Raw genomic sequence first — 26,897 nt, forward strand, 5'->3', positions numbered from 1 at the left:
GATGGAGAACGTGAAAAACCGTCAGACCGCAACTGTCTAATAACTAAAGTTCCTTGGGTGAATAATGTAAACTCACTACACCGGTATGTTTTACTGCTTTCATGGCGACTTTACTGACAGATATAAGTAAGAACTTTAAACTACTTTACATTAGAAATGGCAACAGTGGAGGATGAATGGGGCGGTTTAGCGCGGTTGGTAGAGTGGCCGTGCTAGCAACTTGAGGGTTGCAGGTTCGATATCCGCTTCCGCCATCCTAGTCACTGCCGTTGTGTCCTTGGGCAAGACACTTTACTCACCTGCTCCCAGTGCCACCCACACTGGTTTAAATGTAACTTAGATATTGGGTTTCACTATGTAAAGCGCTTTGAGTCACTAGAGAAAAAGCACTATATAAATATAATTTACTTCACTTCACTTCACATAACAAGAAGATAGAGAAAAAGAAGAAGCTTATTGACAACAGTGTCTTCACGGACTACAAAGGCGGACAAGCGCAAATTTTCTTATGCAGATCCCAAATATGGATCAGCAGGTATCACAAGGCAAGCAAAAACGCCAGATGATGTGTTTTACCTTATACACACACCATAATAATACTCATATGTTGAAGCACAGTACAATCCATCAAGTAGTGCGGCTTCATAGCTTACCAAAGTCATACTAAAACATTTTGATAGATTTTTTTTAAGCGCCGTGTGTAATGTTCTATATTTTTAATGGAACATATAAATTGTTGGTGTTGTTTACTTGAGTCATATTGCAGTCTACACATATCTCTTGTGTGTGACTGCCATCGCCCAGATAATGTCTTACCTTATACACACACCATAATAATACTCATATGATGAAGCACAGTACAATCCATCAAGTGGTGCGGCTTCATAGCTTAGCAAAGTCGTCCTAAAACATTTTGATAGATTTTTTAAGCCCCTTGTGTAATGTTCTGTATTTCCAATGGAACATATAAAATGTTGGTGTTTACTTGAGTCATATTGCAGTCTACACGTATCTTGTATGTGTGACTGCCATCTACCAGATAATGCCAGATAATTTCGTACCTTATACACACACCATAATAATACTCTTATGTTGAAGCACAGTACAATCCATCAAGTAGTGCGGCTTCATAGCTTACCAAAGTCATACTAAAACATTTTGATAGATTTTTTAAGCCCCTTGTGTAATGTTCTGTATTTCCAATGGAACTTAGAAAATGTTGGTGTTTACTTGAGTCATATTGCAGCCTACACGTTTCTCTTGTGTGTGACTGCCATCTACCAGATAATGCCAGATAATGTCTTACCTTGTACACACACCATAATAATACTCGCATGTTGAAGCACAGTACAATACATCAAGTAGTGCGGCTTCATAGCTTACCAAAGTCGTACTAAAATATTTTGATAGATTTTTTTTAAGCGCCGTGTGTAATGTTCTATATTTTTAATGGAACATATAAATTGTTAGTGTTGTTTACTTGAGTCATATTGCAGTCTACACGTATCTCTTGTGTGTGACTGCCATCGCCCAGATAATGTCTTACCTTATACACACACCATAATAATACTCATATGATGAAGCACAGTACAATCCATCAAGTAGTGCGGCTTCATAGCTTACCAAAGTCATACTAAAACATTTTGATAGATTTTTTAAGCCCCTTGTGTAATGTTCTGTATTTCCAATGGAACTTATAAAATGTTGGTGTTTACTTGAGTCATATTGCAGCCTACACGTATCTCTTGTGTGTGACTGCCATCTCCCAGATAATGCCAGATAATGTCTTACCTTGTACACACACCATAATAATACTCTTATGTTGAAGCACTGTACAATCCATCAAGTAGTGCGGCTTCATAGCTTACCAAAGTCATACTAAAACATTTTGATAGATTTTTTTAAGCGCCGTGTGTAATGTTCTATATTTTTAATGGAACATATAAAATGTTAGTGTTGTTTACTTGAGTCATATTGCAGTCTACACATATCTCGTATGTGTGACTGCCATCTACTGGTCACACTTATCATTACAACATGTACCAAATAAAATTGCTTTGAGGTCGGTAAGCACAACCAAACGTATTCCGTACATTAGGCGCACTGTCGAGTTTTGAGAAAATGAAAGGATTTTTAATTGTGCCTTATAGTCCGAAAAGTAGTCTTTAACATTGTTTCTGCTTGCAAGTGCTGCGTGTGTTGACTTACATGCACCCAGGATTGTATACCACCCTAATACAATACACACATAGACCTTAGGCTTAGGTCAGGCAGATTAGAAAAATAAGTACTAATCATATATACCGCATGAGGAGGGACTCGTAAAAAACTGACGAAAAAAACATTTACATACAATTATGTTGTGCTAAAAGAAATACAATTAATAATAAATAGGATTTGTCACTAAACCCTCATTAAAATTAAACGGCATATGAAAATACAGCTTGGCCACTTTAATCATAATGTTAGCGCTGAACAAACTTCGATGACTTTACCTCCAGACTTCTTCTGTTTGTTTGAGATTGTCATTACTGCCACCAGTGGTGGAAAAGTGTATTACAGCCTTTGTCTACTTGAAATTGCCATACTATTTCTAACTTTAACAAAAACATGCAGACTACAAATGGCCCACACGCAGCAGGTTTGAGACCCTTGAAGTTTTGTATATGTCTCAAATTAAATATTCTCTCTCTTGGTCCGCGCATTCATATCATTTTTAATCCATTTTACCTCATTTAACCAGGTAAAAAAAGAATAAAATCTATTTTGCAAGAGTGGCCATAAACACATAGAACAGGGGTGTCAAACTCAAATACAGAGTGGGCCAAAATTCTAAACTGAACAAAGCCGCGGGCCAAAGTTCAACAACTTAACCTTTTAACAGGGACCCAAACAAGTTTTGCATTCAATCAATCAATCAATCAATCAATGTTTACTTATATAGCCCTAAATCACTAGTGTCTCAAAGGGCTGCACAAACCACTACGACATCCTCGGTAGGCCCACATAAGGGCAAGGAAAACTCACACCCAGTGGGACGTCGGTGACAATGATGACTATGAGAACCTTGGAGAGGAGGAAAGCAATGGATGTCGAGCGGGTCTAACATGATACTGTGAAAGTTCAATCCATAATGGATCCAACACAGTCGCGAGAGTCCAGTCCAAAGCGGATCCAACACAGCATCGAGAGTCCCGTTCACAGCGGAGCCAGCAGGAAACCATCCCAAGCGGAGGCGGATCAGCAGCGCAGAGATGTCCCCAGCCGATACACAGGCAAGCAGTACATGGCCACCGGATCGGACCGGACCCCCTCCACAAGGGAGAGTGAGACATACAAGAAAAAGAAAAGAAACGGCAGATCAACTGGTCTAAAAAGGGAGTCTATTTAAAGGCTACAGTATACAAATGAGGTTTAAGGTGAGACTTAAATGCTTCTACTGAGGTGGCATCTCGAACTGTTACCGGGAGGGCATTCCAGAGTACTGGAGCCCGAAATGAAAACGCTCTATAGCCCGCAGACTTTTTTTGGGCTTTGGGAATCACTAATAAGCCGGAGTCCTTTGAACGCAGATTTCTTGCCGGGACATATGGTACAATACAATCGGCAAGATAGGATGGAGCTAGACCGTGTAGTATTTTATACGTAAGTAGTAAAACCTTAAAGTCACATCTTAAGTGCACAGGAAGCCAGTGCAGGTGAGCCAGTATAGGTATATATGTATGTATATATGTATATAAAGGTATATACAGTATAGGTATATATGTATGTATATATGTATATAAAGGTATATACAGTATAGGTATATATGTATGTTTATATGTATATAAATGTATATACAGTATAGGTATATATGTATGTTTATATGTATATAAAGGTATATACAGTACAGGCGTAATGTGATCAAACTTTCTTGTTCTTGTCAAAAGTCTAGCAGCAGCATTTTGTACCAACTGTAATCTTTTAATGCTAGACATGGGGAGACCCGAAAATAATACGTTACAGTAATCGAGACGAGACGTAACAAACGCATGGATAATGATCTCAGCGTCTTTAGTGGACAGAATGGAGCGAATTTTAGCGATATTACGGAGATGAAAGAAGGCCGTTTTAGTAAGGCTTTTAATGTGTGCCTCAAAGGAGAGAGTTGGGTCGAAGATAATACCCAGATTCTTTACCGTGTCGCCTTGTTTAATTGTTTGGTTGTCAAATGTTAGAGTTGTATTATTAAATAGAGTTCGGTGTCTAGCAGGACCGATAATCAGCATTTCCGTCTTTTTGGCGTTGAGTTGCAAAAAGTTAGCGGACATCCATTGTTTAATTTCATTAAGACACGCCTCCAGCTGAAAAGCATTGAATATTAAACAAGCAAGGCTGATATAACTTTATAGTGACATCCAAAATCGATTATTGTTGGTAGCGGGGGTGTATATTGTAGCGTCCCGGAAGAGTTAGTGCTGCAAGGGGTTCTTGGTATTTGTTCTGTTGTATTGATGTTGTGTTACGGTGCATATGTTCTCCCGAAATGTGTTTGTCATTCTTGTTTGGTGTGAGTTCACAGTTTGGTGCATATTTGTGACAGTGTTAAAGTTGTTTTTACGGCCACCCTCAGTGTGACCTGTATGGCTGTTGACCAAGTATGCGTTGCATTCACTTGTGTGTGTGTAGAAGCCGCATAAATTACGTGACTGGGCCGGCACGCTGTTTGTTTGGAGAAAAAGCGGACGTGACGACAGGTTGTAGAGGATGCTAAAAGCAGTACCTTTAAGGCACGCCCCCAATATTGTTGAATGCGGTGATACAGCGGCACCGCCACTGTATAATACCGGCGGGTCAGCTTTAATGCTAATTTATTATTGCCTCAAGGGCCAAAAGAAATTACACGGCGGGCCAAATGGGCCAGAGTTTGACACCATGACATAGAACAAAAAAAAAAAACAGGAGCACGATAGTTAAAAGTACAAATTTCTTTACGACATAAATATAGATAGATAGATAGATAGATGGATGGATAGGAAAATTAAAATTTGAGCAACAGTTTACAGAGTTGAGATAAATTTAAAAAGTAAATAATGGGGGTATTAAAAGAAACAAAATAGAAAAATACTACAATAACAATACAAATACAAAGCAACAAAAGGAATAAAAATATAACAGTAAAATAAGAATATAACAAGAGAAACTAGGCAGTAGTGACCATGTTATGAAAAAGTATTAGGTAGAAAATAAAATATTTCAATAAAAACAAGTACAATAGAACAGTGGCTCCTCAAATGGGGGTACGTGTACCCCTGGGGGTACTTGAAGGTATGCCTAATATTCTAAAAATAGCAATAATTCAAAAATCCTTTGTAAATATATTTATTGAATAAGACTTCAACAAAATATGAATGTAAGTTCATTAACTGTAAAAAAATAAATGCAATATTCAGTGTTGACAGCTAGATTTTTTTGTGGACATGTTCCATAAATATTGATGTTAAAGATTACTTTTTTTGTGAAGAAATGTTTAGAATTAAGTTGATGGATCTCTATTACAATCCCCAAAGAGGGCACTTTAAGTTGATGATTACTTCTATGTGTAGAAATCTTTATTTATAACTGAATCACTTGTTTATTTTTCAACAAGTTTTTAGTTATTTGTATATCTTCTTTTCCAAATAGTTCAAAAAAGACCACTACAAATGAGCAATATTTTGCACTGTTATACAATTTAATGAATCAGAAACTGATGACATAGTGCTGTATTTTACTTCTTTATCTCTTTTTTTTCAACCAAAAATGCTTTGCTCTGATTAGGGGGTACTTGAATTAAAAAAATGTTCACAAATCATTGAAAAAAGGTTGAGAACCACTGCAATAGAATTAGTTTCCTGATCCTTAAAAATGGACTGAAACGCCCCCAAAGGGATCAGTTCGGGGGTCTCCATGATGCTTATTAGATATTGGTTAAGTGAGAATACTGATCACCCCTGAACACATTAGTGTGCATCATGTGATGTTAGCACACTGGTGTCCTTTTGTTCGAAGCGGTGCCTGCCTTCAGACGACATTCCCACATTAGAGACGGAATTTATCAGTGCATCTCTGGCCTGCGGGGGTGATGGAGGGCAGCCCCCCTCAGGCAACTGACACATATTATTACTTTTCCTGTGCAGCGGGCCAGGAGAACTACACAACCGAAAAGGTTTCCAAACAGCTCGGCCCAAAGTGCCTTTTGCAGTGTCTACAAAGATAAGTGCGTGTCTCGGTTTGTGTTCTTTGGAGAGGCCGAAAGGAACTTACTGCCCGCTTAGTTATATAGAGGTTCCGTATTCTTAAAACCAGAGGGCGCACTGTCGATGACGGAGCAGTATATTTATATCCGTAGCTCAATATCCTTAAAAACCGTCCGACCGGAACCCTCTAATAACCAAAGTTCCGTGCGTAAATTATGTAAACCCACAGCAGTTTTTAGCTCTTTGATAGCTAGTCAACTGACAGATATAAGTAAGAACTTTACGCTACTTTATATTAGAAATGGCTACAGTGGAAGATGAATCCCACGTCAGAAGGTAGAGAAAAAGAAGAAGCTTTTATGACTACGGTGTCGGCGCGGACTACAATTGCGGACGCGCGGGTATTTTCAGGACTGATACAGATCCCATATACGGCTCAGAAGGTAAGAAATGTTGATTTTGGATAATATAGCGAAACAAAACGCCAGGTAATATGTCTGCTAAAAGGTGCCATTTTGCGGTCCCTCTAATAACTAAAGTTCCGTGCGTAAATCATGTAAACCCACAGCAGTTTTTAGCTCTTTGATAGCTAGTCAACTGACAGATATAGGTAAGAACTTTACGCTACTTTATATTAGAAATGGCTACAGTGGAAGATGAATCCCACGTAAGAAGGTAGAGGAAAAGAAGAAGCTTATATGACTACGGTGTCGGCGCGGACTACAATTGCGGACTCGCGGGTATTTTCAGGACTCATGCAGATCCTATATACCTTTCAGCAGGTACCAGAAGGTAAGAAAAGTTGATTTTGGATAATATTGCGAAATAAAACGCCAGGTAATATGTCTGCTAATAGGTGCCATTTTGCGGTCCTTCTAATAACTAAAGTTCCGTGCGTAAATTATGTAAACCCACAGCAGTTTTTAGCTCTTTGATAGCTAGTCAACTGACAGATATAGGTAAGAACTTTACGCTACTTTATATTAGAAATGGCTACAGTGGAAGATGAATCCCATGTAAGAAGGTAGAGAAAAAGAAGAAGCTTATATGACTACGGAGTCGGCGCGGACTACAATAGCGGACGCACGGGCATTTTCAGGACTCATACAGATCCCATATACGCTCAGCAGGTACCAGAAGGTAAGAAAAGTTGATTTTGGATAATATTGCGAAACAAACGCTAGGTAATATGTCTGCTAATAGGTGCCATTTTGCGGTCCTTCTAATAACTAAAGTTCCGTGCGTAAATTATGTAAACCCACAGCAGTTTTTAGCTCTTTGATAGCTAGTCAACTGACAGATATAGGTAAGAACTTTACGCTACTTTATATTAGAAATGGCTACAGTGGAAGATGAATCCCACGTAAGAAGGTAGAGAAAAAGAAGAAGCTTATATAACTACGGAGTCGGCGCAGACTACAATTGCGGACGCGCGGGCATTTTCAGGACTCATGCAGATCCCATATACCTTTCAGAAGGTAAGGAAAGTTGATTTTGGATAATATTGCGAAACAAACGCCAGGTAATATGTCTGCTAATAGGTGCCATTTTGCGGTCCTTCTAATAACTAAAGTTCCGTGCAAAAATTATGTAAACCCACAGCAGTTTTTAGCTCTTTGATAGCTAGTCAACTGACAGATATAGGTAAGAACTTTACGCTACTTTATATTAGAAATGGCTACAGTGGAAGATGAATCCCACTTAAGAAGGTAGAGAAAAAGAAGAAGCTTATATGACTACGGAGTCGGCGCGGACTAATACGGCTCAGAAGGTAAGAAAAGTTGATTTTGGATAATATAGCGAAACAAAACGCCAGGTAATATGTCTGCTAATAGGTGCCCTCTTGCGGTCCTTCTAATAACTAAAGTTTTGTGCATAAATTATGTAAACCCACAGCAGTTTTTAGCTCTTTGATAGCTAGTCAACTGACAGATATAGGTAAGAACTTTACGCTACTTTATATTAGAAATGGCTACAGTGGAAGATGAATCCCACGTAAGAAGGTAGAGAAAAAGAAGAAGCTTATATGACTACGGAGTCGGCGCAGACTACAATTGCGGACGCGCGGGCATTTTCAGGACTCATGCAGATCCCATATACCTTTCAGAAGGTAAGGAAAGTTGATTTTGGATAATATTGCGAAACAAATGCCAGGTAATATGTCTGCTAATAAGTGCCATTTTGCGGTCCTTCTAATAACTAAAGTTCCGTGCAAAAATTATGTAAACCCACAGCAGTTTTTAGCTCTTTGATAGCTAGTCAACTGACAGATATAGGTAAGAACTTTACGCTACTTTATATTAGAAATGGCTACAGTGGAAGATGAATCCCACGTAAGAAGGTAGAGAAAAAGAAGAAGCTTATATGACTACGGAGTCGGCGCGGACTACAATAGCGGACACACGGGCATTTTCAGGACTCATACAGATCCCATATACGCTCAGCAGGTACCAGAAGGTAAGAAAAGTTTATTTTGGATAATATAGCGAAACAAAACGCCAGGTAATATGTCTGCTAATAGGTGCCATTTTGCGGTCCTTCTAATAACTAAAGTTCCGTGCGTAAATTATGTAAACCCACAGCAGTTTTTAGCTCTTTGATAGCTAGTCAACTGACAGATATAGGTAAGAACTTTACGCTACTTTATATTAGAAATGGCTACAGTGGAAGATGAATCCCACGTAAGAAGGTAGAGAAAAAGAAGAAGCTTATATGACTGCGGAGTCGGCGCGGACTACAATTGCGGACGCGCGGGCATTTTCAGGACTGATACAGACCCCATATACGGCTCAGAAGGTAAGAAATGTTGATTTTGGATAATATAGCGAAACAAAACGCCAGGTAATATGTCTGCTAATAGGTGCCATTTTGCGGTCCTTCTAATAACTAAAGTTCCGTGCGTAAATTATGTAAACCCACAGCAGTTTTTAGCTTTTTGATAGCTAGTCAACTGACAGATATAGGTAAGAACTTTACGCTACTTTATATTAGAAATGGCTACAGTGGAAGATGAATCCCACGTAAAAAGGTAGAGAAAAAGAAGAAGCTTATATGACTATGGAGTCGGCGCGGACTACAATTGCGGACGCGCGGGCATTTTCAGGACTCATACAGATCCCATATACGGCTCAGAAGGTAAGAAATGTTGATTTTGGATAATATAGCGAAACAAACGCCAGGTAATATGTCTGCTAATAGGTGCCATTTTGCGGTCCTTCTAATAACTAAAGTTCCGTGCGTAAATTATGTAAACCCACAGCAGTTTTTAGCTTTTTGATAGCTAGTCAACTGACAGATATAGGTAAGAACTTTACGCTACTTTATATTAGAAATGGCTACAGTGGAAGATGAATCCCACGTAAGAAGGTAGAGAAAAAGAAGAAGCTTATATGACTACAGAGTCACATAATAATGTGAGAGTCCAGTCCATAGGTGATCTAACATAATATTGTGAGTCCAGTCCATAGTGGATCCAACATAATATTGTGAGAGTCCAGTCCATAGTGGATCTAACATAATAGTGAGAGTCCAGTCCATAGTGGATCCAACATAATAGAGTCCAGTCCATAGTGGATCTAACATAATAGTGTGAGAGTCCAGTCCATAGTGGATCTAACATAATAGTAAGAGTCCAGTCCATAGTGGATCCAACATAATAGAGTCCAGTCCATAGTGGATCTAACATAATAGTGTGAGAGTCCAGTCCATAGTGGATCTAACATAATAGTGAGAGTCCAGTCTATAGTGGATCTAACATAATATTGTGAGAGTCCAGTCCATAGTGGATCTAACATAATAATTTGAGAGTCCAGTCCATAGTGGATCTAACATAATAGTGTGAGAGTCCAGTCCATAGTGGATCTAACATAATATTGTAGGAGTCCAGTCCATAGTGGATCTAACATAATATTGTAGGAGTCCAGTCCATAGTGGATCCAACATAATAGTGAGAGTCCAGTCCATAGTGGATCTAACATAATATTGTGAGAGTCCAGTCCATAGTGGATCTAACATAATAGTGTGAGAGTCCAGTCCATAGTGGATCCAACATAATATTGTGAGAGTCCAGTCCATAGTGGATCTAACATAATAGTGTGAGAGTCCAGTCCATAGTGGATCTAACATAATATTGTGAGAGTCCAGTCCATAGTGGATCTAACATAATATTGTGAGAGTCCAGTCCATAGTGGATCCAACATAATAGTGAGAGTCCAGTCCATAGTGGATCTAACATAATATTGTGAGAGTCCAGTCCATAGTGGATCTAACATAATATTGTGAGAGTCCAGTCCATAGTGGATCTAACATAATAGTGTGAGTCCAGTCCATAGTGGATCCAACATAATAGTGTGAGAGTCCAGTCCATAGTGGATCTAACATAATAGTGAGACTCCAGTCCATAGTGGATCTAACATAATAGTGTGAGAGTCCAGTCCACAGTGGATCTAACATAATAGTGAGAGTCCAGTCCATAGTGGATCCAACATAATATTGTGAGAGTCCAGTCCATAGTGGATCTAACATAATAGTGTGAGTCCAGTCCATAGTGGATCCAACATAATAGTGTGAGAGTCCAGTCCATAGTGGATCTAACATAATAGTGAGACTCCAGTCCATAGTGGATCTAACATAATAGTGTGAGAGTCCAGTCCACAGTGGATCTAACATAATAGTGTGAGAGTCCAGTACATAGTGGATCTAACATAATAGTGAGAGTCAAGTCCATAGTGGATCCAACATAATATTGTGAGAGTCCATAGTGGATCTAACATAATATTTTGAGAGTCTAGTCCATAGTGGATCTAACATAATATTGTGAGAGTCCAGTCCATAGTGGATCTAACATAATATTGTGGGAGTCCAGTCCGTAGTGGATCCAACAAAATAGTGAGAGTCCAGTCCTTAGTGGATCTAACATAATATTCTGAGAGTCCGGTCCATAGTGGATCTAACATATTATTGTGAGAGTCCAGTCCATAGTGGATCTAACATAATAATGTGAGAGTCCAGTCCATAGTGGATCTAACATAATAATGTGAGAGTCCAGTCCATAGTGGATCTAACATAATATTGTGAGAGTCCAGTCCATAGTGGATCTAACATAATATTGTGAGAGTCCAGTCCATAGTGGATCTAATATAATGGTGAGAGTCCAGTCCATAGTGGATCTAACATAATATTGTGAGAGTCCAGTCCATAGTGGATCTAACATAATAGTGAGAGAGTCCAGTCCATAGTGGATCTAACATAATATTGTGAGAGTCCAGTCCATAGTGGATCTAACATAATAGTGTGAGAGTCCAGTCCACAGTGGATCTAACATAATAGTGTGAGAGTCCAGTACATAGTGGATCTAACATAATAGTGAGAGTCAAGTCCATAGTGGATCCAACATAATAGTGTGAAAGTCCAGTCCATAGTGGATCTAACATAATAGTGTGAGAGTCCAGTCCATAGTGGATCTAACATAATATTGTAGGAGTCCAGTCCATAGTGGATCTAACATAATATTGTGAGAGTCCAGTCCATAGTGGATCCAACATAATAGTGAGAGTCCAGTCCATAGTGGATCTAACATAATATTGTGAGAGTCCAGTCCATAGTGGATCTAACATAATATTGTGAGAGTCCAGTCCATAGTGGATCTAACATAATATTGTGAGAGTCCAGTCCATAGTGGATCTAACATAATATTGTGAGAGTCCAGTCCATAGTGGATCTAACATAATATTCTGAGAGTCCGGTCCATAGTGGATCTAACATATTATTGTGAGAGTCCAGTCCATAGTGGATCTAACATAATATTGTGAGAGTCCAGTCCATAGTGGATCTAACATAATATTGTGAGAGTCCAGTCCATAGTGGATCTAACATAATATTGTGAGAGTCCAGTCCATAGTGGATCTAACATAATAGTGAGAGTCCAGTCCATAGTGGATCTAACATAATAGTGAGAGTCCAGTCCATAGTGGATCCAACATAATAGTGAGAGTCCAGTCCATAGTGATCTAACATAATAGTGAGAGTCCAGTCCATAGTGGATCCAACATAATATTGTGAGAGTCCAGTCCATAGTGGATCTAACATAATAGTGAGAGTCCAGTCCATAGTGGATCTAACATAATACTGTGAGAGTCCAGTCCATAGTGGATCTAACATAATATTGTGAGAGTCCAGTCCATAGTGGATCTAACATAATATTGTGAGAGTCCAGTCCATAGTGGATCCAACATAATAGTGTGAAAGTCCAGTCCATAGTGGATCTAACATAATAGTGAGAGTCCAGTCCATAGTGGATCTAACATAATAGTGAGAGTCCAGTCCATAGTGGATCTAACATAATATTGTGAGAGTCCAGTCCATAGTGGATCTAACATAATATTGTGAGAGTCCAGTCCATAGTGGATCCAACATAATAGTGTGAAAGTCCAGTCCATAGTGGATCTAACATAATAGTGAGAGTCCAGTCCATAGTGGATCCAACATAATATTGTGAGAGTCCAGTCCATAGTGGATCTAACATAATATTGTGAGAGTCCAGTCCATAGTGGATCTAACATAATAGTGAGAGTCCAGTCCATAGTGGATCTAACATAATATTGTGAGAGTCCAGTCCATAGTGGATCTAACATAATATTGTGAGAGTCCAGTCCATAGTGGATCTAACATAATATTGTGAGAGTCCAGTCCATAGTGGATCTAACATAATATTGTGAGAGTCCAGTCCATAGTGGATCTAACATAATATTCTGAGAGTCCGGTCCATAGTGGATCTAACATATTATTGTGAGAGTCCAGTCCATAGTGGATCTAACATAATATTGTGAGAGTCCAGTCCATAGTGGATCTAACATAATATTGTGAGAGTCCAGTCCATAGTGGATCTAACATAATATTGTGAGAGTCCAGTCCATAGTGGATCTAACATAATAGTGAGAGTCCAGTCCATAGTGGATCTAACATAATAGTGAGAGTCCAGTCCATAGTGGATCCAACATAATAGTGAGAGTCCAGTCCATAGTGATCTAACATAATAGTGAGAGTCCAGTCCATAGTGGATCCAACATAATATTGTGAGAGTCCAGTCCATAGTGGATCTAACATAATATTGTGAGAGTCCAGTCCATAGTGGATCTAACATAATATTGTGAGAGTCCAGTCCATAGTGGATCTAACATAATATTGTGAGAGTCCAGTCCTTAGTGGATCTAACATAATATTGTGAGAGTCCAGTCCATAGTGGATCTAACATAATATTGTGAGAGTCAAGTCCATAGTGGATCTAACATAATAGTGAGAGTCCAGTCCATAGTGGATCCAACATAATATTGTGAGAGTCCAGTCCATAGTGGATCTAACATAATATTGTGAGAGTCCAGTCCATAGTGGATCTAACATAATAGTGAGAGTCCAGTCCATAGTGGATCTAACATAATATTGTGAGAGTCCAGTCCATAGTGGATCTAACATAATATTGTGAGAGTCCAGTCCATAGTGGATCTAACATAATAGTGAGACTCCAGTCCATAGTGGATCTAACATAATAGTGTGAGAGTCCAGTCCATAGTGGATCTAACATAATATTGTGAGAGTCCAGTCCATAGTGGATCTAACATAATAGTGTGAGAGTCCAGTCCATAGTGGATCCAACATAATATTGTGAGAGTCCAGTCCATAGTGGATCTAACATAATAGTGTGAGTCCAGTCCATAGTGGATCCAACATAATAGTGTGAGAGTCCAGTCCATAGTGGATCTAACATAATAGTGAGACTCCAGTCCATAGTGGATCTAACATAATAGTGTGAGAGTCCAGTCCACAGTGGATCTAACATAATAGTGTGAGAGTCCAGTACATAGTGGATCTAACATAATATTGTGAGAGTCCAGTCCATAGTGGATCTAACATAATATTGTGAGAGTCAAGTCCATAGTGGATCCAACATAATATTGTGAGAGTCCAGTCCATAGTGGATCTAACATAATATTTTGAGAGTCTAGTCCATAGTGGATCTAACATAATATTGTGAGAGTCCAGTCCATAGTGGAACTATCATAATATTGTGGGAGTCCAGTCCGTAGTGGATCCAACAAAATAGTGAGAGTCCAGTCCTTAGTGGATCTAACATAATATTCTGAGAGTCCGGTCCATAGTGGATCTAACATATTATTGTGAGAGTCCAGTCCATAGTGGATCTAACATAATAATGTGAGAGTCCAGTCCATAGTGGATCTAACATAATAATGTGAGAGTCCAGTCCATAGTGGATCTAACATAATATTGTGAGAGTCCAGTCCATAGTGGATCTAACATAATATTGTGAGAGTCCAGTCCATAGTGGATCTAACATAATGGTGAGAGTCCAGTCCATAGTGGATCTAACATAATATTGTGAGAGTCCAGTCCATAGTGGATCTAACATAATAGTGAGAGAGTCCAGTCCATAGTGGATCTAACATAATATTGTGAGAGTCCAGTCCATAGTGGATCTAACATAATAGTGTGAGAGTCCAGTCCATAGTGGATCTAACATAATAATGTGAGAGTCCAGTCCATAGTGGATCTAACATAATAATGTGAGAGTCCAGTCCATAGTGGATCTAACATAATAATGTGAGAGTCCAGTCCATAGTGGATCTAACATAATAATGTGAGAGTCCAGTCCATAGTGGATCTAACATAATATTGTGAGAGTCCAGTCCATAGTGGATCCAACATAATATTGTGAGAGTCCAGTCCATAGTGGATCTAACATAATAGTGAGACTCCAGTCCATAGTGGATCTAACATAATAGTGAGTCCAGTCCATAGTGGATCTAACATAATAGTGTGAGAGTCCAGTACATAGTGGATCTAACATAATATTGTGAGAGTCAAGTCCATAGTGGATCCAACATATTGTGAGAGTCCAGTCCATAGTGGATCTAACATAATATTGTGAGAGTCCAGTCCATAGTGGATCTAGCATAATATTGTGAGAGGCAAGTCCATAGTGGATCTAACATAATAGTGTGGGAGTCCAGTCCATAGTGGATCCAACACAATAGTGAGAGTCCAGTCCATAGTGGATCTAACATAATATTGTGAGAGTCCAGTCCATAGTGGATCTAACATAATAGTGAGAGTCCAGTCCATAGTGGATCTAACATAATATTGTGAGAGTCCAGTCCATAGTGGATCTAACATAATACTGTGAGAGTCCAGTCCATAGTGGATCTAACATAATATTGTGAGAGTCCAGTCCATAGTGGATCTAACATAATAGTGAGAGTCCAGTCCATAGTGGATCTAACATAATATTGTGAGAGTCCAGTCCATAGTGGATCTAACATAATATTGTGAGAGTCCAGTCCATAGTGGATCTAACATAATACTGTGGGAGTCCAGTCCATAGTGGATCTAACATAATAGTGTGAGAGTCCAGTCCATAGTGGATCTAACATAATAGTGAGAGTCAAGTCCATAGTGGATCTAACATAATATTGTCAGAGTCCAGTCCTTAGTGGATCTAACATAATATTGTGAGAGTCCAGTCCATAGTGGATCTAACATAATAGTGTGAGAGTCCAGTCCATAGTGGATCTAACATAATACTGTGGGAGTCCAGTCCATAGTGGATCTAACATAATATTGTGAGAGTCCAGTCCATAGTGGATCTAACATAATATTGTGAGAGTCCAGTCCATAGTGGATCTAACATAATAGTGAGAGTCCAGTCCATAGTGGATCTAACATAATAGTGAGAGTCCAGTCCATAGTGGATCTAACATAATATTGTGAGAGTCCAGTCCATAGTGGATCTAACATAATACTCTGGGAGTCCAGTCCATAGTGGGGCCAGCTGGAGATAATCTTGAGTGAAGACAGGTCAGCAGCGCAGAGACGTCCCCACTTGATGCACAGATGAGTGGTCCAAACTGGGTCCCGACTTTGGACATCTAGCGAGTCATCTGTGGTCACCGAATCTGTGACCCCCACCCCCTTTCGTGGAGAGGAGGGGAAGAGCAGAAAAGAAACGGCAGATCAACTGGTCTAAAATAATGACAGAGCGAAAAGTTAGAGAACTTTTTACTGAAACAACGCAACAATGTCACTAGACGATTGATGTCGTTTGTGCAAAGAAAATATGTCAGCATTCTTGTTTGAGTCACACAGCCGCTTTGGCGACACGTCACATCTATGAAATCCGGCTCGGCGATCCTGATTGGTTTATTATTTTTTTTTGCTATCTTGAAGGAGTTTGCGTTGCCTTCGAGCCCAGACCCTTGTGTGGAGCTTAGTGAACAACAAGAGAGTCAGGTTAGTTTACTGGCATCATATTGCAGTCTACACGTATCTCTTATGTATGGCAAAAACATATTCAGTCAAAGGCTGAGAGTGGTTCCAGGCAAGGAAAAAAACCTCATAGCTATAGCACACATAAACAAATTACATAGAATCAACAAAACTTGCAACAGAGGGGAGGGAGTGGGGGCTACGCAGGCCGGCTGCTGCAATATAAGCGCTACTCAGCCATCCGGAATGAAACTTCCCTTTAATTACCGTTAAATAACTAAATAGTCGACCAGAGTTGTGATTACTCACAGTCCGCACTGCAAAAACTGAAATGTAAGTAAGATGAAATATCTCAAATAAGGGTGATAGTTGCTTATTTTCTGTCTCATAAGATAATTCTTCTCACTAAGCAGATTTTATGTTTGTGTTTTACTTGTTTTAAGAGTTTTGGTCCTAAATGATCTCAGTAAGATATTACAGCTTGTTGCTGAGATTTGATGACTTATATTGAGTAAAACATGCTTGAAACTAGAATATCAAATGTGTCATCCACACTCACAAGTATAAAAATGCTTTTTTAAAGTAATCATTTCTTTCTTCAATCATGAAAAAAAAAAAAATCATGACTTCGACACAATTGTGTCTCATACTAAAACAGATGACATCCAAGTGGACTTTGCTGTTTTAATTTCAAAGAAACAATAGAAAATACGTACTCATATAGTAGTACAGTTGTTATTAGTTATTAGTGAGAATTACCTATTTTAAGGTATAAACCCTGTTTCCATTTGAGTTAAGAAATTGTGTTGGATGTAAATATATACGGAATACAATGATTGTTATAGACGCAAAGTTCAAAAGCCAGCATGTGTGATGGTATGGGGGTGTATTAGTGCCCAAGGCATGGGTAACTTACACATCTGTGAAGGCACCATTAATGCTGAAAGGTCCATACAGGTTTTGGAACAACATATGTTGTCATCCAAGCAACGTTATCATGGACGCCCCTGCTTATTTCAGCAAGACAATGCCGAGCCACATTCAGCATGGCTTTGTAAATAAAAGAGTGCGGGTACTTTCCTGGCCCGCCTGCAGTCCGGACATGTCTACCATCGAAAATGTGTGGCGCATTATAAAGCGTAAAATATGACAACAAGACCCCGGACTGTTGAACTTAAGCTGTACATAAAACAAGAATGAGAAAGAATTCCACTTTCAAAGCTTCAACAATTACTTTCCTCAGTTCCCAAACGTTTATTGAGTGTTGTTAAAATAAAAGGTGATGTAACACAGTGGTGAACATGCCCTTTCCCAACTACTTTGGCACGTGTTGCAGCCATGAAATTCTAAGATAATTTCTGGGTTCATTGAGGTTAGCTAATTTTACTTGTTTTGGAAAGTCTTGACGACAAATTTTCTTGTTCTATTGGCAGATAATTTTGCTTAGTTCAAATAAAATACCCCTCATTTTTGTTTTTGTTTTTCTTGTTTTTTAACACCGACTTCTGGCAGTGTAAAAGAAATAGTTCAGTTTCAGTGAATTCTAGCTGTAAATATACTCCTCCACCCCAACACCGCCCACCCAAAACACCCCCAATCCACCTAATTCGTAGGTTTCAAGGTTGGCAAGTTTGACTGAAGATTAATATCGGTCAAAGTTGTTATTGCCACCCACTAGAATGTTTATGGTTACCGTATTTCCTTGAATTGCCGCCGGGTATATAGTATGCGCCTGCCTAGAATTACTGCCGGGTAAAACTCTTTTCGCAAAATAATTAGCGCGTGCTTAGCATTACCGCCGGCTCAGGATTAACGCCGGGTCAAACTCGTTTCGCAAAATATTAGTTTTATTAGCGCATGTCTACAATTCCCAAAAGGGTCAAACTCGTTTCGCAAAATTAATTAGCATATGCCTAGAATTTCCACCGGGTCAAACTCGTCACGTCACGAGTGACACTTCACCCGTCATCATTTTCAAAATGGAGGAGGCTGATTTCCATAATTTGAAATCGCATAAAGGGAAGAATATTAAGAGCTATTCAGTAGGATTTATGGTCCAAGCTATTGAATATGCTAAAAAGAACAGTAAGCAGCTATGTTTTATTAATATACCGTAGCTGCGTGTGTCAAATATGAGTCATTAAATGACTCCCGCCTCCTGGTGGTAGAGGGCGCTAGTGATCCTTCTTGCGACTACTCGGCTGCAGAAGAAGTGACAACAAGCAGCAAGAGTGAGCAGCGATCGTTTATTTTTTCCTCTCGCTTGCACTTTTAACATGGATGATTACATATCTAAAATAAAACCGTTTTCTAAACTGGACTTTCAATCGAAGCAGGAGGTAATAAAGGAAGATGTCCATCGAGACAGAGAGACTTTTAAAACCGAAGAAAGATAAGGAAGACTTCTATAAACAAGTTATCGATGCGTTTGATCAGAAGGAGCTGCACATGGACTTCATTTATAAGTAAAGGTAAGACCGTAATAACCATCCATTTTCTACCGCGTATTCCCTTTGGGGTTGCGGGGGGCGCTGGCGCCTATCTCAGCTACAATTGGGCGGAAGGCGGGGTACACCCTGGACAAGTCGCCACCTCATCGCAGGGCCAACACAGATAGACAGACAACATTCACACACTAGGGACCATTTAGTGTTGCCAATCAACCTATCCCCAGGTGCATGTCTTTGGAGGTGGGAGGAAGCCGGAGTACCCGGAGGGAACCCACGCATTCACGGGGAGAACATGCAAACTCCACACGGAAAGATCCCGAGCCTGGATTTGAACCCAGGACTGCAGGAACTTCGTATTGTGAGGCAGACGCACTAACCCCTCTTCCACCGTGAAGCCCTAAGAGACCGTAATAACATTTTTTTTAAATTAAATGTGCTTTTCACGATGGTATCCTTACATCACACTCAAATTTATAAGCGCAGGCTTAAATTTACCGCATGCCTCTGGTAAGTGCAGGAGTGACAAAGGTTTTAAATTAATGGGGGACGGCGTGGCGCAGTGGGAGAGTGGCCGTGCGCAACCCGAGCGTCCCTGGTTCAATTCCCACCTAGTACCAACCTCGTCACGTCCGTTGTGTCCTGAGCGAGACACTTCACCCTTGCTCCTGATGGGTGCTGGTTGGCGCCTTGCATGGCAGCTCCCTCCATCAGTGTGTGAATGTGTGTGTGAATGGGTAAATGTGGAAGTAGTGTCAAAGCGCTTTGAGTACCTTGAAGGTAGAAAAGCGCTATACAAGTACAACCCATTTAATCAGCGTCCCGGCGCCAATTCAGGGAAATCCGGTACCTTAGAATGACCAAAGGTATAGATGTGTGTGTCCAAGTCAAAGGAAACGGCCGGCTGTCTTCTTCTAATTGATTTATTACAATCTTTGGCGATGCTGGCTAACGTTTGCTGTGGTCTGGAACAACATGGCACACAAACAACTATCAGAAATGCAGCCGACATCACCCAACACAACTCTAGGAACTACTGCATACATGGAACGGCATGCATTTATTCAAAAGCTTTACAATATTGTCGAAAGGTTCACTCTCTCAATGTTCTGCTTTTTAAGGCCCGGGGGACGGACGTACGCAAGTAGGGAATTTAACGAGGGTTCCCCTGCCCTGTTGGTCAATGCTCAAAACACAAGTGTGACAAGGGGGGGGGGGTTTAACTATCTTGCCGTATGAGCGGGTCGAGGTTTGCTTGCCTGAAGGAACTCACCTGATACATAATGGATGAGGGAGATTTACTCTCCTGAGAAGGATTGAAGAGCTGCCACCAGCGAGCAGGTGTGTTTACACCACTTGAGGGGAAACAAAAGCAAGCGGGGTAGAACCTGTGCACGTTTTTTTCGAGCCTTCGGAAAGTCTTCGGCGTGGAAGGTGGGCCGCCGCCGTTGTGACAGATCAGCCTCCGTTGTTCAATAAATACGAGCGCCGTCATTTGATGTTTGTAACCAAATATACGTGTGTGTGTGTCTTCAGATATCGACGAGTGTGCTGAGGGTCTGATTGAGTGTCACAACCACTCCCGCTGTGTCAACTTACCCGGCTGGTACCACTGCGAATGCAGAACCGGTTTCCATGACAATGGCTCCTATTTGCTGGATGGGAGCTCCTGCATGGGTGAGTGTGTACATCCCTTTCAAAAACATTCTCGTCGCTGCTGCAAATAGTAGCTAAGCAGCCTGAAGAATACAGAATGGTGCCTTGCTGGGTCCACTTAGGATTCTGAAACTTGTCACTATGGCGTTTTCTGTCACATGCCTGATATCCTGAAGAAGTGTTGTGTTGTTTGTGTGGACCTTGGAGGGTGACAAGGAAATACACTATGTTGCCAAAAGTATTTGACCACCCATCCAAATGATCATAATCAGGTGTTCTAATCAGAGGTGGGTAGAGTAGCCAGAAATTGTACTCAAGTAAGAGTACTATTACTTTAGAGATGTATTAATAAAGTAAAAGTAAGGAGTAGTCACCCAAATATTTACTTGAGTAAAAGTAAAAAGTATGTTGTGAAAAAACTACTCAACTACTGATGAGTAACCTGTTCGTTTAATGATTACGGCAACAAGTAATGCAAAAAAGCATAAAAATAGCAATGAGCTAATTCATAGCCAGGAATATCTCTTAAGCAACTAAAACAATAATATATATTAAATAATAGTACGTTAAAATAAAAAAGATAAGGCAAATTGAGCCACAATAACTTAACAGCACCATAGGCTCAGTAGGCATTCATTGATTGATTGATTGATTGATTGAAACTTGTATTAGTAGATTGCACAGTACAGTACATATTCCGTACAATTGACCACTAAATGGTAACACCCCAATAAGTTTTTCAACGTAAATCAATTACTTATAGCGGCATAGCTCGGTTGGTAGAGCGGCCGTGCCAGCAACTTGAGGGTTGCAGGTTCGATCCCCACTTCCGCCATTCTAGTCAATGCCGTTGTGTCCTTGGGCAAGACACTTTACCCACCTGCTCCCAGTGCCACCCGCACTGGTTTAAATGTAACTTAGATATTGGGTTTCACTATGTAAAGCGCTTTGAGTCACTAGAGAAAAGCGCTATATAAATATAATTCACTTCGCTACTTAATAAATGACCAAGTCGAGGTGATCTACCTCATATATACATATACATACACACTCATATCATAACACACAACACATGTCATATATATATACACATATACATACACACATATCATATATATATATATATGTATATGTATATATATATATATATATATATATATATATATATATATATATATATATATATATATATATATATACTTACAGCCCTGCAATGAGGTGGCGACTTGTCCAGGGTGTACCCCGACTTCCGCCCGATTGTAGCTGAGATAGGCGCCAGCGCCCCCCGCAACCCCAAAAGGGAATAAGCGGTAGAAATGGATGGATGGATGGATATATACATACACACACACATATCATACATATATATATATATACATACCGGTACATACATTTATATATACAGTATATAATTTATATTTATTTATTTTGCCGTTTTTGTTGACATGTTGAAGGTGTTTTAATGAATATACATGCATGTTTAACATATAGATTCCTATCTTTCATGAAGACAAGAATATAAGTTGGTGTATTACCTGATTCTGATGACTTGCATTGATTGGAATCAGACAGTATAGTGCTGATAACGTCCACGTTTTCAAATGGAGGAGAAAAAAAGTTCCTCTTTTCTGTCTAATACCACATGAATGTCGTTGGTTTTTGGCATCTTATTTGTCCAGCTTCCATATTCGTTTTTATACACTTTACAAGAAATACATTGGCGGCAAACTCCGTAGCTTGCTAGCTTGTTTGCGCTGGCTTTCGGAGACTCTTATTTTGTTAACGCAGGCGCGATGGAGCGGCGCTTTTATTGTGAAGACAGGAACTGTGCAATCAGTCTTTAGGCTTTTGACGGGAAGTACGGTTGAAATAAAAAGTGTCTTTTTTCCTTTACGCTTTTGATTGATTGATTGAAACTTTTATTATTAGATTGCACAGTACAGTACATATTCCGTACAATTGACCACTAAATGGTAACACCCCAATAAGTTTTCGAACTTTTTTAAGTCGGATTCGACGTGTGACGGTCATGTGACCACCTGGCTCCGTTTGATTGGTCCAACGTCACCAGTGACTGCATTTGATTGGTGAAACGCAGGCATGCGTGGATTCTACTTTGAATGCGTGTCTGACAAAATCAAAACAAACAAAGCGTGCATTAACAGATCGATAAAAAAAAAAGTAACGAGCTGATTGTAGATAAATGGAGCGGAGTAAATATACTCAAGTAAAAGTGAAAGTATGTTGCATAAAAACTACTCTTAGAAGTACAATTTATCCCAAAAGTTACTCAAGTAGATTAATTGTGATTTGACTTAGTTGTGATTTCCCTCTCTGCATGAAAGTTTAAAAGTAGCATATATAAATGCAGTATGAAGAAGAATGTTTTAATGTAGACACATTCACGGGGAGAACATGCAAACTCCACACAGAAAGATCCCGAGCCTGGATTTGAACCCAGGACTGCAGGAACTTTGTATTGTGAGGCAGACGCACTAACCCCTCTGCCACCGTGATGTGAGTGTGAATGTTGTCTGTCTATCTGTGTTGGCCCTGCGATGAGGTGGCGACTTGTCCAGGGTGTACCCTGCCTTCCGCCCGATTGTAGCTGAGATAGGCGCCAGCGCCCCCCGCGACCCCAAAAGGGAATAAGCGGTAGAAAATGGATGGATGGACATAGAATCATCATACTGCTGTGATTATATGCATCAAGTGTTCATTCAAGGCCAAGACAAAATATCGTAATATATATCGTATATCGCAATATGGCATAAAAATATTGCGATATTAATAAAAGCCAATATCGCCCAGCCCTACTACAGCATAAGATGTAGGTGTGGTATGGCGCCAAACATTGCTCCGATAGTTTTTGGCCATTTTTTGGCAAAAAAAAAAAGGGATCGTACTTTAACTTCTTCTCCGTGGGACTTTGGCCAAATGAGTCGCGTTTAAAAAATATAGATCTCACACATAGGGGGATGATGAATTGTGAACACATGTTGCCAATGCTATAAGATGTAGGCGTGGCATGGTGCCAACCATCGCTCCGATGGTTTTTGGCCATTTTTTGGCAAAAAAAAAAAAAGGGATCGTACTTTAACTTCTTCTCCGTGGGACTTTGGCCAAATGAGTCGCGTTTAAAAAATATAGATCCTACACATAGGGGGATGATGAATTGTGAACACATGTTGCCAATGCTATAAGATGTAGGCGTGGCATGGTGCCAACCATCGCTCCGATGGTTTTTGGCCATTTTTTGGCACAAAAAAAAAAGGGATCGTACTTTAACTTCTTCTCTGTGGGACTTTGGCCAAAAGAGTCGCGTTTAAAAAATATAGATCCTACACATAGGGGGATGATGAATTGTGAACACACGTTGCCAATGCTATAAGATGTAGGCGTGGCATGGTGCCAACCATCGCTCCGATGGTTTTTGGCCATTTTTTGGCACAAAAAAAAAAGGGATCGTACTTTAACTTCTTCTCTGTGGGACTTTGGCCAAAAGAGTCGCGTTTAAAAAATATAGATCCTACACATAGGGGGATGATGAATTGTGAACACACGTTGCCAATGCTATAAGATGTAGGCGTGGCATGGTGCCAACCATCGCTCCGATGGTTTTTGGCCATTTTTTGGCAAAAAAAAAAAAAGGGATCGTACTTTAACTTCTTCTCTGTGGGACTTTGGCCAAAAGAGTCGCGTTTAAAAAATATAGATCCTACACATAGGGGGATGATGAATTGTGAACACATGTTGCCAATGCTATAAGATGTAGGCGTGGCATGGCGCCAAACATTCCTCCGATAGTTTTTCGACGTTTTTCGGCGAAAAAAAAAGGGATCGTACTTTAACTTCTTCTCCGTGGGACTTTAGCCAAATGAGTCGCGTTTAAAAAATATAGATCCTACACATAGGGGAATGATGAATTGCGAACACATGTTGCCAATGCTATAAGATGTAGGCGTGGCATGGCGCCAAACATTCCTCCGATAGTTTTTCGACGTTTTTCGGCGAAAAAAAAAGGGATCGTACTTTAACTTCTTCTCCGTGGGACTTTAGCCAAAAGAGTCGCGTTTAAAAAATATAGATCCTACACATAGGGGGATGATGAATTGTGAACACATGTTGCCAATGCTATAAGATGTGGGCGTGGCATGGTGCCAACCATCGCTCCGATGGTTTTTGGCCATTTTTTGGCAAAAAAAAAAAAGGGATCGTACTTTAACTTCTTCTCTGTGGGACTTTGGCCAAATGAGTCGCGTTTAAAAAATATAGATCTCACACATAGGGGGATGATGAATTGTGAACACATGTTGCCAATGCTATAAGATGTAGGCGTGGCATGGCGCCAACCATCGCTCCGATGGTTTTTGGCCGTTTTTTGGCAAAAAAAAAAAAGGGATCGTACTTTAACTTCTTCTCTGTGGGACTTTGGCCAAATGAGTCGCGTTTAAAAAATATAGATCCTACACATAGGGGGATGATGAATTGTGAACACATGTTGCCAATGCTATAAGATGTAGGCGTGGCATGGCGCCAAACATTCCTCCGATAGTTTTTCGACGTTTTTCGGCGAAAAAAAAAGGGATCGTACTTTAACTTCTTCTCCGTGGGACTTTAGCCAAAAGAGTCGCGTTTAAAAAATATAGATCCTACACATAGGGGGATGATGAATTGTGAACACATGTTGCCAATGCTATAAGATGTAGGCGTGGCATGGTGCCAAACATTCCTCCGATAGTTTTTCGACGTTTTTCGGCGAAAAAAAAAGGGATCGTACTTTAACTTCTTCTCTGTGGGACTTTAGCCAAAAGAGTCGCGTTTAAAAACTATAGATCCTACACATAGGGGGATGATGAATTGCGAACACACGTTGCCAATGCTATAAGATGTAGGCGTGGCATGGTGCCAACCATCGCTCCGATGGTTTTTGGCCATTTTTTGGCAAAAAAAAAAAAGGGATCGTACTTTAACTTTTTCTCTGTGGGACTTTAGCCAAAAGAGTCGCGTTTAAAAAATATAAATCCTACACATAGGGGGATGATGAATTGCAAACACACGTTGCCAATGCTATAAGATGTGGGCGTGGCATGGTGCCAAACATTGCTCCGATGGTTTTTGGCCATTTTTTGGCAAAAAAAAAAAAAGGGATCGTACTTTAACTTCTTCTCTGTGGGACTTTGGCCAAAAGAGTCGCGTTTAAAAAATATAGATCCTACACATAGGGGGATGATGAATTGCGAACACATGTTGCCAATGCTATAAGATGTGGGCGTGGCATGGTGCCAAACATTCCTCCGATAGTTTTTCGACGTTTTTCGGCGAAAAAAAAAGGGATCGTACTTTAACTTCTTCTCCGTGGGACTTTAGCCAAAAGAGTCGCGTTTAAAAAATATAGATCCTACACATAGGGGGATGATGAATTGTGAACACATGTTGCCAATGCTATAAGATGTGGGCGTGGCATGGTGCCAAACATTGCTCCGATGATTTTTGGCAAAAAAAAAAAAAAGGTGTCGTACTGTCACATACTCCTACAGACTTTGACCAAATGAACCACGTTTAAAATTACAGATACTACACAAATAGTTAAAGAGAGATTCCAAACATTTTTCCTCCAGCATAAGATGTGGGTGTGGTTTGGCGCCAAACTTTGCTCCAATGGTTTTAGTCCATTTTTCGGGAAAAAAAAAAAAGGTGTTCGTACTTTCATTCCTTCTCCTACGGACTTTGGCCAAATGAGTCACGGTTAAAGGCACAGATACTACACGTAATGGTGATAACAAATTGTGAACACATTTTGCCTATGACATATGTGGTCGTTGAAGAAAAAAGAAGAAATTGACAAACGTACACAAAACCTTTCCGACGTTGCCACGGACAGATGTGCGTTTTTGCTTTTCTTTATCAATCAATGTTATATAGCCCTAAATCACTAGTGTCTCAAAGGGCTGCACAAACCACCACGACATCCTCGGTAGGCCCACATAAGGGCAAGGAAAACTCACACCCAGTGGGACGTCGGTGACAATGATGACTATGAGAACCTTGGAGAGGAGCAAAGCAATGGATGTCGAGCGGGTCTAACATGATACTGTAAAAGTTCAATCCATAATGGATCCAACACAGTCGCGAGAGTCCAGTCCAAAGCGGATCCAACACAGCAGCGAGAGTCCCGTTCACAGCGGAACCAGCAGGAAACCATCCCAAGCGGAGGCGGATCAGCACCGCATCTCCACAAGGGAGAGTGGGACATAGAAGAAAAAGAAAAGAAACGGCAGATCAACTGGTCTAAAAAGGG

General features: G+C 40.1%; 1 protein-coding gene across 1 annotated transcript in view; it reads left to right on the plus strand.

The window, feature by feature from the left end:
* Positions 1–26,897, plus strand: part of LOC133543114 (protein kinase C-binding protein NELL1-like) — an 881,729-nt gene that overhangs the window by 785,926 nt on the left and 68,906 nt on the right. Inside the window, exon 16 of the mRNA XM_061887562.1 lies at positions 20,477–20,617. Within this exon, the coding sequence (XP_061743546.1) occupies positions 20,477–20,617 (141 nt within the window). The remainder of the gene's footprint in view (positions 1–20,476; positions 20,618–26,897) is intronic.

Source organism: Nerophis ophidion, linkage group LG25 (assembly GCF_033978795.1).
Source record: "Nerophis ophidion isolate RoL-2023_Sa linkage group LG25, RoL_Noph_v1.0, whole genome shotgun sequence".
NCBI classification, from domain to species: Eukaryota; Metazoa; Chordata; class Actinopteri; order Syngnathiformes; family Syngnathidae; genus Nerophis; species Nerophis ophidion.